Source organism: Doryrhamphus excisus, linkage group LG13 (genome assembly GCF_037039965.1).
Source record: "Doryrhamphus excisus strain RoL-2023G ecotype Guam linkage group LG13, RoL_Dexc_Guam_v1.1, whole genome shotgun sequence".
NCBI classification, from domain to species: Eukaryota; Metazoa; Chordata; class Actinopteri; order Syngnathiformes; family Syngnathidae; genus Doryrhamphus; species Doryrhamphus excisus.
The window spans coordinates 9,828,793-9,843,198 of NC_136369.1; the positions used below are offsets into that span (position 1 = coordinate 9,828,793).

At 41.7% G+C, this 14,406-nt stretch overlaps 1 protein-coding gene across 1 annotated transcript in view; it reads right to left on the reverse strand.

The window, feature by feature from the left end:
- The window catches only part of mrvi1 (murine retrovirus integration site 1 homolog), a gene marked incomplete at its 5' end in the record, with an annotated part of 29,607 nt that overhangs the window by 9,054 nt on the left and 6,147 nt on the right, over positions 1-14,406 (reverse strand). The window contains 13 exons of the mRNA XM_078795831.1: positions 552-582; positions 677-782; positions 1,887-1,965; positions 2,062-2,472; positions 2,620-2,676; positions 3,445-3,485; positions 3,695-3,868; positions 3,946-4,007; positions 5,390-5,496; positions 7,068-7,356; positions 9,546-9,676; positions 11,793-11,839; positions 13,758-13,905. Coding sequence (XP_078651957.1) covers positions 552-582; positions 677-782; positions 1,887-1,965; positions 2,062-2,472; positions 2,620-2,676; positions 3,445-3,485; positions 3,695-3,868; positions 3,946-4,007; positions 5,390-5,496; positions 7,068-7,356; positions 9,546-9,676; positions 11,793-11,839; positions 13,758-13,905 — 1,683 coding nt within the window. The remainder of the gene's footprint in view (positions 1-551; positions 583-676; positions 783-1,886; positions 1,966-2,061; positions 2,473-2,619; positions 2,677-3,444; positions 3,486-3,694; positions 3,869-3,945; positions 4,008-5,389; positions 5,497-7,067; positions 7,357-9,545; positions 9,677-11,792; positions 11,840-13,757; positions 13,906-14,406) is intronic.

Sequence of the window (14,406 nt, forward strand, 5' to 3'; positions counted from 1 at the left end):
TGGGCATCAAAGCCATGCTGCACATTTTCCAAACACGCAAAAAGTCCTGGCTGGGAGGAAACATACGACCTCTGACCCCCCATGGGAGCAGCCAGCGGAGCTACAGCCTGAGCCAGACAACGTCACTCATGTTTGCATTTTATCCACAGGAAATCCAAAGTCTCATTGGGCTGATCACGACCAGAAAACCACTTTCCTGTTGACAAAATGCCACCACATCCAGGCAGCAGTGTTTACGACGTGTAATTAACTACGTTGGTAACAAAACAGAGTTCGGGACTCTTTGGGATACACCTGGTAAATGTACAAAAGAGTTGACGTAATAATAATAATAATAGCAGATAGCAACAGCACATTTGGCCAATCTAGTGGAGAATATGAAGCTATTGTCTGATATGTACTTTTTGAATATTTTTAGTACTGGTCCAAAATTACATCATATGGTAGCTTAATGGTGAGTAAAATATTGCGCATAACAGAAATAATGACAATGTAGTAACCATGTAGTAAAAATAAAGTGCAATCAAAAGTGAAATAGATGAGATACCAACCTCAACTTCCTTTTCCGTGAGGGGAGGTGGACTGGAATGAAATGAGAGGTCAGCTAAGAATACAGTGTTATATAAAAAAAAAAATATATATATATACTGTTTTTGATTGGTTGATTAATACACACCAGCCAGAGAGGCCACGGTGAAGTTTGAGTTTTCTTAGCATGACGTCTGAGATGTTTGGCATGGCGTCAGACTTGGTCTCATCACTGCTGGTTGAAGAAGCAGGTCCTACAGACACACATTAAGTCTGATGATGGAAGCACGTCTACATCATTGTATACTTAGGATTACTAACTACTCATGATCAAATATATTGATGTTGTACCCATGCCCACTGACGTGTGGTCAGGGTAGGCAGATGTAGTAGCGTCTCACTTGATTCATGATGTTGGAAAAAAAAACCCACACAGAATAACAAATATTAAATATTAATTCAAGAGTTTGTATGTTCTTCCCATGCATGTGTGGGTTTTCTCTGGTTTCCTCCCACATTCCAAAAACATGCTAGGTTAATTGGTGACTCCAAATTGTCCATAGGTATGAATGTGAGTGTGAATGGTTGTTTGTCTATATGTGCCCTGTGATTGGCTGGCGACCAGTCCAGGGTGTACCCCACCGCTCACCTGAAGACAGCTGGGATAGGCTCCAGCACCCCCTGCGACCCTCGTGAGGAAAAGCGGTAGAAAATGAATGAATATCATTTATTTATTTAATATAATTTTATAATAGATATCTATAATTATGATATTTATTTATTGTGCCCTGTGACTGGTTGGCGACCAGTCCAGGGTGTACCCCACCTCTCGCCCGAAGACAGCTGGGATAGGCTCCAGCAACCCCTGCGACCCTTGTGAGGATAAGCTGTAGAAAATTAATGAATGAAATAATAATTAGCCCTATGGGGTAAATTAGTCTCGATTGGACCATGATGGACAGAAACAAATTATATTTTATAATATATAATTTAAAATATAATATAATTTTATAATAGATATCTATAATTATAATATTTATTTATTGTGCCCTGTGACTGGCTGGCAACCAGTCCTGGGTGTACCCCGCCTCTCGCCCTAAGACAGCTGGGATAGGCTCCAGCACCCCCTGCGACCCTCATGAGGATAAGCGGTAGAAAAAGAATTAATTTATTTATTGTCCTATGAAAAGATGATTGCTATGAGTTGACTGTAAATTGGTGTCACGAAGGGAAAAAAAACCCATAATTATCACCAGATTTTCCCCAGAGTTCCAGGAAGTGCACACCCTCAGACACATTCTGTTCCAATAGCACTTTGGGGTTCTTACATGAGCAAAAGGGCAAACAAGAAAAGTCACCTTTTTCCTGTTCAGCAGCTTCACTCAAGTCCGGTAACTTGGATCCGACTATGCTTTGGTTCCGCATCAGCTTGTGCTCCTATGAGCACACACACAAACACACGCAAACATGGCAGTTAATGTTACTGGCAAATGATGCAGTGCTAACATTAAAGCAATGGCTCCAATGTTTTACCTCTCTGAATTTGGAAAGTTTTGGTGTTGTGAGCTCCTTGAGACCTGAGGCTTTAAAGACGCCATCCCTGGCCTTGTCAGAATTTGAGTCCTCCGCTCCATTTCTGGAGTTAACGCCTCCAACAGCATCCCAGGAAACAGCCCTCATGAGTGGTGGAAAGGCTCCAATGGTCTTTATCTCGGCTGTGCAGGGGGCTTGTTGCGTTGGGGGCCGGGGAACTGGCTTGGCAACCCCTGTAGCTGGGGCCTGGTTGGAATTTCGTCCCGACCCGCCTCCCTCATCACTTTTGTTGACTCCTGGGGGACTTTTGGGTTCACAGTTTTCCTTAGGGATGGCAAACCGTGGTGTTAGCGTCCCGGAAGACACTTTTCTCTTCTCTGTGAGCTTCCAGTCAACCAACAGTCTGCTGCCCTGAGGGTGGTCACAACATTACACTTCATTCATGCTGAAATTGCTTTTCTTCGTACGTTATTACCCTTTTTACATGACTTATGTAATATTTGGAGAGAGAGAAAGCTCTGTTTAAAGGAAATGAAGTGAGGGAATGTGTTATCTGACCTCCTGATCCTGAGTGGTCACATCCGTTTGCCCTCTCACTGAGGCAACATCCAGATGCTACAGGAGAGGGCGACAGACAGTGGAGGTTCAAACAGAGTCCAGTATAGTCAGAAAAATAATTATTTGACCCCTTAAAAAGACATGAATAATGGAGATGTTTTGGGACGTTCATAGTAACAGAAAGAAAGTATCAACAAAAAAATGCAGAAAAAAACGTTAAATCACGGTTTGTATTTTAATTTGTTTTGAGTACTTTCAAGTCTCCAAGTGACAGCCTCAAAATCATCAGGATTTGGGTAATAGCTATAAAGAATGGACCTCAATCCCTCCTGAATTGTGTGCAATCCCAGTGATGACCTTTGTGCTGGCCGGCCTTTTAACACGTTTTTTTTTTTTATCACGTTTTAATGTTCATTCATTCATTCTACCGCTTTTCCTCACGAGGGTCGCGGGGTGTGCTGGAGCCTATCCCAGCTTTCTTTGGGCGAGAGGCGGGGTACACCCTAGACTGGTCGCCAGCCAATCACAGGGCACATATAGACAAACAACCATTCACACTCACATTCATACCTATGGACAATTTGGAGTCGCTAATTAACCTAGCATGTTTTAGGAATGTGGGAGGAAACCGGAGTACCCGGAGAAAACCCACGGATGCACGGGGAGAACATGCAAACTCCACACAGAGATGGCCGAGGGTGGAATTGAACCCTGGTCTCCTAGCTGTGAGGTCTGCGCGCTAACCACTCGCCCGCCGTGCCGCCCCCGTTTTAATGTGAGAGAAGAAAAAACATATCACAATTTGTATTAAACTTAAAGCTTTACCTGACTGACAGACTGTGAGCTGCTGGCCACGTCAGGGAATCCTACAACTCGAACAAGAGACGACAAACAACGGCAATCAATAACACAAATGGCATTTTGTACTTTGTGGATATTCACCCCCAACATGTGCCTAAGTTTTGTCATTAAGATTCCTTCATTATTGTTTTTTTGCACATGTGAACCCAAAGTGCTTATACTAATAATAGTATAAATGTTGTCCTTTGTGTTCTACTGTATTTTGATGAGTCACCTGTTAGAGAGTCGGAAAGGCTGCTGGTAGAACGACGGCCCCGGCGCATCAGAAAGCGATCGCTGACCTTTTTAGCTTGTTCCAGCAACTCCAGATTCTTCTGGCGATCCTCTTCAGAGAGCTGCATCTCCGGTAGCTTGTCCTTCACCAGATCAATGACATGACCTGTGCTGTCTAAGTCAGGCCGTAATACCAATGAGGTGTTTTAGAGAGAGTAAAGGAAAGTAGTTGTTTACATGTGTTTTACCTACCAACTGTGGTGATGGGTCCTCCAGTGGAGTTTCTGGCCAGACGAGATCTGGGACTGTGGGGCCTAAATCATAAAGCACAATTACAGTTAAATATATTCAGTATGATATACATTCAAACCAGTAAATTTGCATATTCATTCATTCCTTTTCTTCCACTTATCCTAAACAAGGGTTGTGGGTATGCTGGAGCCTATCCCAGTTGTCTTCTGGCGAGAGGAGGGGTACACCCTGGACTGCTTGCCAGCCAATCACAGGGCACATATAGACAAACAACCATTCACACTCACATTCATACCTATGGACAATTTGGAGTCGCCAATTAACCTAGCATGTTTTTGGAATGTGGGAGGAAACCGGAGAAAACACATGCATGCATGGGGAGAACATGCAAACTCCACACATAGATGGCTGAAGGTGGAATCGAACTCTGGTCTCCTATCAGTGACCTGCGCGCCAACCACTTGGCCGCCATGCCGCCAATAGCAACTTCATGTTTTTCTTTATCTTCCTTTTTCTTTACACACACACAGACACACACAGTTTTTGTGATGTTCAGAGTGTCCCTGAATGCATCTCACATTCAGTGTAGTTCCCAGGATGAACAAACAAGAGACGTGTGTGAGTCGGAGATACTGTACATACAGTATGTACATGTATTTTCTCCAAAATACAGTAGTGCAAACATGCAAACTCCACACAGAGATGCACGAGGATGGAATCGAACTTGGGTCTCCTAGCTGTGTGGCCTGTGCACTAACCACTCGATCTCCGTGCATCCAAATTTGCATATTGTTCAAAATTAATTTCTTTTTTTTCCCCCTCAGAAACACATCTCATTCACCGTCAATAATAATGTATAAATATGTTTTAATAAAGGTAAAATAAAGGTAAAATGTACAACATATGTGTTCCACTGTTAGAAAGCGCATGATTTGTCTTTATGATTCACCCATACTTTTTTTTTGTCAAGTGGTCCTTGAATGCACCATAGCCGTGTGCTATGTGCTGCAAACATTCGTTTGCACAAACACAAGCATCGACAGTGAGTCCGACCTCAAAACATGCGACGATGTGAACACAAGTTAGTCCACGATGTTGACTCACGTTCCAACGCTTCCATCTTACATTATCATTCATTATTGATGAGTGTGTGGGGCATATTTTAGACTTCAACCTGGATTGAGTGGCAGTTAAAGAGAGTGGGCAGGAGGTTCTGGAGCTGAATGTAATCTAATAATTACAACAGTCATTTTTATATGCAAAATCCGAGGAGAAAGTCAACAGCAAGCTAGTAGGAGAATTTGGGGGGTGAGGTGTGTCAGAAATAGACAATTTCTTACTTTGTTTAGCATTTGCAGGTAGTCTTACAATATAGCAGGGATCTACTATAGATAAGGTCGCCGTCAGAGATCTTGTGTCCTACCGAATTGAAGATTGCACTCACCTGGCCTGTTCTATAGGGCGCCCATCCTGTTGGACAATGGAGGCCTGCTGTGGGTAGATGATTTTGGGGCCAGTCATGACAACAGCTCCACTCTCACCAGGTGCACACTGTGCAAAAAAACAAAAATCAACACCCCACACAAACACTTCCATGTAACAAGAGTTCAACTTTCAGTGTTATTGTTGCACGCTTAAGTTGTCAAAATAGTCAGGTGCAATCTGTAGCTAGTACTGTAGCTAGACTGAAAAAAACACCCATATATTCCAGCCACAAGGTATGCTGGGTATGCTGGTGCTCTTTCTCCTCAACATTTTGCTGTGTTTGTCATTTTTGCTTCATTGCAAAATATGGTGAGGATGTCAGCGAAGTAAACAAGGAGGTGTAAACATTTCTTGTTCATAGTTCGTATTGTTGTTGCAGCTGGACTACCCAACATGCATTGCGGGCATTTGGAAATAAAAGCTTTAAGTTATGTCTTTTGTTTAGTGTTTCACTACTGTGTTTTTGTGCAATGACAATAAAGGGAGTCTATCTATCTATCTAGTTGTTGTTTATCACCCATTTAGTAGAACTCATATGTAAATAATCGGGCCGCACGTTGGGCGAGTGTATGTTGGCCACAGTCAGGAGATAGGAAAGACCGAGCTTTGATTCGCCGCTTGGGCATCTCTGTGTGGAGTTTGCATGTTCTTCCCTGTGCGTTCATGGGTTTCCTCCCACATTCCGAAAACATGCTAGGTTAATTCATTCATTCATTCATTTTCTACCGCTTTTCCTCACGAGGGTCGCGGGGGGTGTTGGAGCCTATCCCAGCTGTCTTCGGGCGAGAGGCGGGGTACACCCTGGACTGGTCGCCAGCCAATCACAGGGCACATATAGACAAACAACCATTCACACTCACATTCATACCTATGGACAATTTGGAGTCACCAATTAACCTAGCATGTTTTTGGAATGTGGGAGGAAACCGGAGTACCCGGAGAAAACCCACGCATGCACAGGGAGAACATGCAAACTCCACACAGAGATGGCCGAGGGTGGAATTGAACCTTGGTCTCCTAGCTGTGAGGTCTGCATGCTAACCACTCTCTCACCGTGCAGCCCGCTAGGTTAATTGGTTAAGTCCAAATTGTCCATAGGTATGAATGTGAGTGTGAATGGTTGTTTGTCTATATGTGCCCTGTGATTGGCTGGTGACCAGTCCAGGGTGGAACCCGCCTCTCGCCCGAAGACAGCTGGGATAGGCTCCAGCATACCCCTACGACCCTCGTGAGGATAAGCGACATAAAAAAAATGGATGGATGGATATTTATGAATCCACAAAAATTATTGTCTGGATAAGAAAAATATGCAGGATGTCATAACACTTTGAAATGGGAGAAATGATTGTCAGTTTCATAAAAGCTAACCTCGAAGGAGTGTTAAAACTATTCTCTAATAACTGTAAAAACTCTTTTATCACATGCTATGTTATTACCTCATTTGCTCTTTGGAAGTAATGAGGCAAAAGGCCAAAAAACAGTCACCTTTTTTGGAGGCAGAAACCTTGAATAGTAACACTTAGAGTTTCCTGACCATGGCCAACTCAATTACTCAGCGGTGGCCGTTTATAGACTCACATGTTTTGGCCTAATACAGTATGTGTACTTCAGAAAAGGACACTGTGTTGCGTACTCACTGTACTGGGAGAGCTAGAAGAACTGTCCAGCTCTTCGGGGGAGTCTTCCTCTTCCTCAGGCAGTGTGGGCATGGTAGGGAGCAGACAGGGTCGAGAGCGGGTGAGGGGGTAAACAAACTTGTCCTCAGCTGTGCAGGCTGTGTCGCTGGATTCTTTGGTGTTTTGGTGAAAAATAGTTCCTGGCAGTTCCTGGTGTGTCGCCTCTTTTTGGACCTGCACAAACACGCATAATAGTTGCATGGAAATTATAATAAAACATTTAGAATCTAAACAGGTTAGAATATTGCCACTCCCACACGCCACATGACAGGTTGGATGCTTGGCCTGGTTTGATTTGTTTTTTGGTGTTTCATTTTGGGATATTGTTCCTATCTGGCAACCTATGCAGTGCCTTTACTTTTGTTAGTAAAAGCTGGGAGCGCACCTTTTTCTAATTTCTAATTAGACGGCTATTGAGTTCAGATGGGAGTTAATTATTCTTCACCTTGACGTTTGCTTGTACTCGATTATGGGTGTGGACCTTTTGCTTTACTTTTCCTCCATTTCTTGTCACCCATGTGTTGGATGCATTCTGTTGCATCTTTTCTTGTTAGCCCTAACTGTGCCTCATTTAGCCTTACTTTGCTACTTTGATGTTTCAGGCTGTGAGAGCTAATCATTAGTTCATGAAAGACTTTATTGAACCTTCCAGCCGCCATGTCTCCGCATTGCTTAATCAAATTACAACACTTTATAAATAAATCCAAATGTAACACCATAAGCACTGTGTGCAACAAGCTGTTGCTAATTGACAAGATGCAAAAACCAAACCAAAATGAATGCCTCTAAAGTTGCACTTAACACCGAGGACTATGCTAAATGCTGAGAAATCTAACATTTCATTCTTCAAAAGTGTCAGTGAGCCTAACACTAACACCTAGGATGTTCACTTCCTTCAACTGAGTGTCAAAAGATGCCCAAAGAATTATTTCATGCTTCTGAAGTCTGTGCTGACTAAACTCCACAGGGAGTGTGTAAAATAAACACAGGGGACTTTAGATATACAAAATATCATAAGTACATCCTGTGTGGGAATCAGACATACGGTTACAGTTTGGGTTCAGTTCAGGGACCATGTAAGTGCAATAAAGGACACCCATGATCACTGTTCATTTTTATCACTATTCCTATTAAAGTCACACTAATGCATTTTGGGGTTTTGTTTGCTCTAGGGCTTCCACCACAGTTTCCAAGTATGGTTTGTTTGTTAAGTCGCCTTATAACATGACTTAAAATAAACATGCATGATAATCACATTGTGCTGGTCCACAATTGTGTAAAACCACTAAAAGTTAAATAATGCAAGATGTCATTGTCCTTAGTACGAGCCATTGTTCCATTAGATATCGTATATTTAAGATGATATTCCAGGGAAAATGGCATCTATATGTAAAATGGCAACTGAAACATCAAAGTAAGTCATGTCTTCCATCTATTGAAATATTCCTTTGAACTTGCTTCCCTTTTTTAAAGCAAATGTATGCAAATCAGCACAGTACAAGTGATTGCTACTGTACTGTATGTAGCTCTACATTTGCATTTGGTGCTATCTGCCATGACATGCATGTCCTATTTTACTCGGAGATGTAAGATGGAATAAAATCAGGGTTGTTTCAGACACTCTTGATAAATGTTCAGTCGGCTTCAAAACTCCACAAGGAAGGTTTTAGTAACTGGTCTCATGAATCAAATGAGAAAAGGACACTCATAAATGACTCCATAGGTCAAATCTTAATACTAAACATATTCTCTATTATTGTATGTGTGGAAATGTTTGTATATTTTCATTAATTAATAAATTAATTAACTAAACAATCGGGATATCCTGATCAAAACGGCGACAAACGGACAACATCATGAGGCAATGACGTCATTTCCGCTTCTTCTTCCTGTATACAAAATCAACACCAGCAAGGCGTCTATCAACCATCTGTAAAGGACATAAACATTTTTCTTGAAATGATTCGTTTCCTCCTTGCTCAAAAAATGTGCAGTTTTGCATGCCGACATGTTTTAAAATCCAATACTCTCTGTCAAAGACCCAAGATTCCTTTCAAATGGAACATGCACAGAACACAAATCAATATTCCTTTCAATAGGGATATCCCGATAGGCGTACACATGAGCCACTATTCAGATTAGAAATGGAGTCACCGAGGGGTAATATTCAGGTTTTTAAAAAATGGAATATGAGCATATTCTTGTTGTTTCCATGGCCGCGCACAACTGAGTTATTGCTAATATTCCGGTTATGACAGGGTTATTTGACTGCATGTAAACATAGTGATTGAATTATTTGACTGCATGTAAACATAGTGATTGAAATACCCCCTACTCATTATTCAGTATATTTTTATTTTTATTTTCTCACCATATTTCTTCTCTTTGTCCTTTGTCCACAAGGTTTTAATAATGTTGATGTGCTGGACACTACTTGACCTAATTCTATCAGTCTGAGCAACTTCCTCGATTGCGACCATGCCGTAACAGTGTAATTCTTTTCCACGACCCTGCATACTAGGGATGTGAACGATAAACTGATGCAGGCGGATATCCGGTTTGAGTTTCAGCTAAAATGAAAGGAAAGGTATACAAAACTGTGGTGAGACCAGCCATGTTGTTTTGTCTAGAGACAGTGCCACTGAGGAAAAGACAGGAAGCAGAAATGGAGGTAGCAGAGATGAGGATGCTAAGGTTCTCATTGGGAGTGACCAGGATGGATAGGATCAAGTACATCAGAGGGACATTACATGTTTGAGGCCTTGAAGTAGGACTAGGAATTAACCGTTCCTCCTTAATTAAATTTGCAAATAGCAGAGATGAGGATGCTGAGGTTCTCATTGGCAGTGACCAGGATGGATAGGATCAGGAAGGAGTACATCAGACGGACATTACATGTTAGAGTCCTTGGAGATAAAGTCAGAGAGGCCAGACTGAGATGGTTCGGACAGGAGAGATAGTGAATATATTGATAGAAGGATGCTACGTTTACAGCTGCCAGGTAGGAGGCGTAGAGGAAGACCGAAGAGGAGGTTTATGGATGTAGTGAAGGAGGACATGAGGGTAGTTGGTGTGAAAGAGACAGTTGCCAGTTGAGACAGGGTTGGATGGAGGGTATTGATTTGCTGTGGAGACCCCTGAAGGGAAAAGCCAAAGGAGAAAGAAGAAGTAAGACTGCCACTTCCATATACGTAACCGACATCTTTATTTTATAATGTAAGATTATCTACATCAACAAGCATTAACCATAGAATCGACTCGTATTGTTTGTGAATCACTAATGCAAGCTGAAATGTGTTAATCGCTGCAGCTTATTTTGAATAGTACTTCCTATGTTTACTTGTATCTTTACTCAATTTACAAGGCAAGATTTTAGATGCTATGCCATTTTGTGCAAATCAGGCAAGAGCAAATGCATCATAGAGATGAGCCACCTCTGCAGAAGACCCCACACTGCAGATGTGACCGTGAGACTGAGATAAATATTTGTTGAGCGCTTAATTACCGAGATTATTTCCTGTGGAAGAAGCAGACAGGACATATACAGCATTTCTGTGTGCATACACAGCCAAGATAGTCTTGCTCTTTTACAATACGAAGTACTTTTGACAAGCAATGAAGGGAGACACGGGGACCCTTGCTCCCCTCATGTTACATAAGACACGACTCCCTTCTGCCACATTTATTTAAAATGTGCTTGAGTCAAGCATGGGGCCCACAGAGGAAGTAGCGTTCTCTGTTCGTGAACCACACTGTGAGATAACGAGGAAAGCTGGTGAGAACGAGCGAACAAAGAAATGTACAGTTAGTAAATCTGCTGACTTTCAGCTGCATCAGTAGATTACCACACTTGAAAACTTTCATTAAAATACTGGTTAAAAAAAGACACCGCATCCATTACATGCCACGTAGGAGACTGTCCAAAATAATCATGTTTGATTCTGATGCAGAAACATCAAACACAACTTAACCTGCCTCTCACATCCACATGGACCTGTGCAACCAACATGGAGCATTCATTACCTGGGTCCAGCTCCAGTTCCCACTGTCCTCTCAGGCCGACTTCCCATTGACTGTCACCACACTCTGCCTTTTCTCAGAACATGTCTCCAGTCTCTTAGTCGCCGCTTCCTTCTCCCATCCCCTCTGTTCCCTGTCTTTTTTCAGCAGCAGCAGCCTCTCTTTGACTCCTAGGAGCTTTGACCATTTAAGGAGAAGGGCTGCATGCCTCTTTGAGCTGCTTCAGTGTGTGTGTGTGTGTGTGTGTGTATGTGTGACTAGTTAGTGAGTTAGTCGTCTATCAGCTAAGAGGAAACAACATCCTCCTCTAACCTGATGGAATCCAGCAAAAAGCTGTTTTAAAACTCAAGAAAAACTTTTAAAAGTTTTCAAGGGACTTTAAATAAAAGCAAGGACATAAACCGAAACTCTTTTAGCGGCCACTACAGCAGTCCCATTGAACACATCGGATTTTAAACCACATGTTAAAATGTCATTGAGTGACATCAGTACTCGGTAAGCACTATATGATCTTCGGGCAATGCCAAATTATTGCCATTCTGTTCATGGTATTTTTTTTATAATAAAATTGACTTAAAAAATCTGGAAAAAAAATGGAAAATAAACATGTAACTCTGCCTCAATGCTAGGATGCCAAGTTGCCAACAGAAGAAAAGGATGTCTTACCTTGTTGCAGCTGTCTTGCTCTGTGTCACACTCTGTGTCTGCTGGAGCTAAACAGAAAAAGAAAACAGTTCATTTGCATTCAACAGAAAATCAGATGCAATGCAAATGCTACGGGACAACAGAGCGGAAGACTGTTTGATGAAATAGGGAACGGACAAAAAAGAAATGGACTGTCACGGCAGGTGTGGGCAGAGTGAAGCTGATCTGCTGTGACTCCTGTTTCAGGACGTTCAGTCACCCTGCCTCATCGGCTTCATCACTCCGGCAACAACAACCCCAGAAACAGGACTGATTCATCTACTTGGGTTAGATCAGGTGTCTCAAACACGCGGCCCGCGGGCCAAATGTGGCCCGCAGGACACTAGTTTGAGGCCCCCGCCTTGATATGAAAGTTTAATGTTAGTGCGGCCCGTGCAAGTTTGATATGGATGCTGTATGGTATCATGTACCCAGAAAAAATTATTACGTTTGATTAATGTTCATGTTAAAATGTTAAATAACTGTTAATAGTTATCCTCCCCATCTGTGTGGAAGTGGTAAGTTTGTGGCTATTTAAGTTTAAAGGAAATAACTTGAAGGCTACCGTTTAGGTCGCTAGCTCTCTAGTTTTGTTTTGTCATGTCTACAGGGCTCTAATAATGCTTTGTTCATTTTAATCTGAAAAAAAATAATGTGCAAATATATTTCCTTGAGGCGTTTAGTTATAACTTTTTAGGATATTCCAAGGAGAACTTACCACTAACATTACTGTTTTTGTCTTAATTAACATGTAATATGTAATCTATCATGATCTTGATGATCCGCTCCCCCTCCCTTCTCATGTAATGATTACTTTACAATTACAGTAAAAGCGTTGAGATGATTCACTTAATCCCCCAGGAGGATTTTAAGGAATTTATCAACTTAGCTCAGGAAATAGGATAATTTTAAAGGGGAACTGCCCATCATTTACAATCCTTATGTGAAACATGAATACATATTTATTTCCCCTTCCCACTGTTAGCCTTTTTTTGAAAGTTCTTTATCAGGGCTGAAGCGTCCCAATGACGTCCATTGTTAGCTTGCTCATATTAACTTGTTTTCTGGTGTTATAATGCACAGAAAAGGGAAAGAAATGTGTGTTCATGTTTCACATAAGGATTGTGAATGATGGGCAAAATTCCCCCAAAAAGTGCAGTTCCTCTTAAAACATTAAGAAGTGAAAATGTTTTATGGAGGAGAGGATAAATAAACATGGCATTTGAACTAGTAGCTTCAACTGACAGATAACTGGAACAAATTTCAAAAGCAGGGGAAAAAAGTGGCCTAAAGTACATCGACGTGGAGGGCCTCAATGACTTGGTTTCCCTTGGGCCCCCAGATGTCTAAATACGCCCCTGCTGTCATAAAATATGTCATAAGATTAAAAAAAGTCCCTGAAAAGCTTGGATATTCGTGCACATCTTAACTTCCTCAGCATCTACTGTCTTTGTATTCTTGTACCACAAATCATTCATAAAAAAGATCAAGTCTGTTTATGAGAGTTTAACAGAAAAATAGTCAGTCCCATGCAATTCTATTAAAATGATAAAATTAAATGCATGAGTAAATTCAGACCTGACCGTGCAATTGTGGTTTTAATTGAATTCATCAATTTGTGTAACCCTAAAAGGTCAAATTTTTCCACTTACAGTGCCTTACATTTGTACAAAATCCAACAATCTACAAGGTTCAGCATGGCTAAATATACTTTACCCTTCCCAGGGGCCGTATGTTGACATTTTGGAAAAAAAAAATAGACACTTTGATAGATACCAGTGACATACACTCCCTCAGAGATTATTCTCACTGTCTGTTTAAAAGTGACAGCTGTTGTGCACAATTTGAATAACTGCCCATTGTGTCTATTTTCATCACCAATAAAAGAGGAAGTAAGTTTTATTCATTTGTGTCTGAACATGTATTACAGGAATGCAACTGTCATACCTTTCACTGGAAGCTGTGGAGGCTCACTGACTTGTAGAATTATAGGAGGTGGAGGTGAAGGTGGAGGTGAAGGACTCTCTATTTGATCTTTATCCTGTGCCAAACACTCAGTTGAATGGTCTGGACTTACCAAAACCCCGGAACACACCTGCCTCGGAAAAGTGGACAGGGAAGATGATATTTAGTAATCCACATGACCTTGCTTCATATAAGATTCATTCATTCATTCAGTTTCTACCGCTTTTTCCTCACGAGGGTCGCGGGGGTGCTGGAGCCTATCCCAGCTGTCTTTGGGCGAGAGGCGGGGTACACCCTGGACTGTTCGCCATCCAATCACAGTTCATATAAGATGTTCAGGACAATAATTGAAGGATCGGGAATTAGGAATTAACCGCTCCTCTTTAATTATATTTGAAAATAGCAGAGATGAGGATGCTGAGGTTCTCATTGGCAGTGACCAGGATGGATAGGATCAAGTACATCAGAGGGACATTAAATGTTAGAGGCCTTGAAGTAGGACTAGGAATTAACCGCTCCTCCTTAATTAAATTTGTAAATAGCAGAGATGAGGATGCTGAGGTTCTCATTGGGAGTGACCAGGATGGATAGGATCAGGAAGGAGTACATCAGACGGACATTACATGTTAGA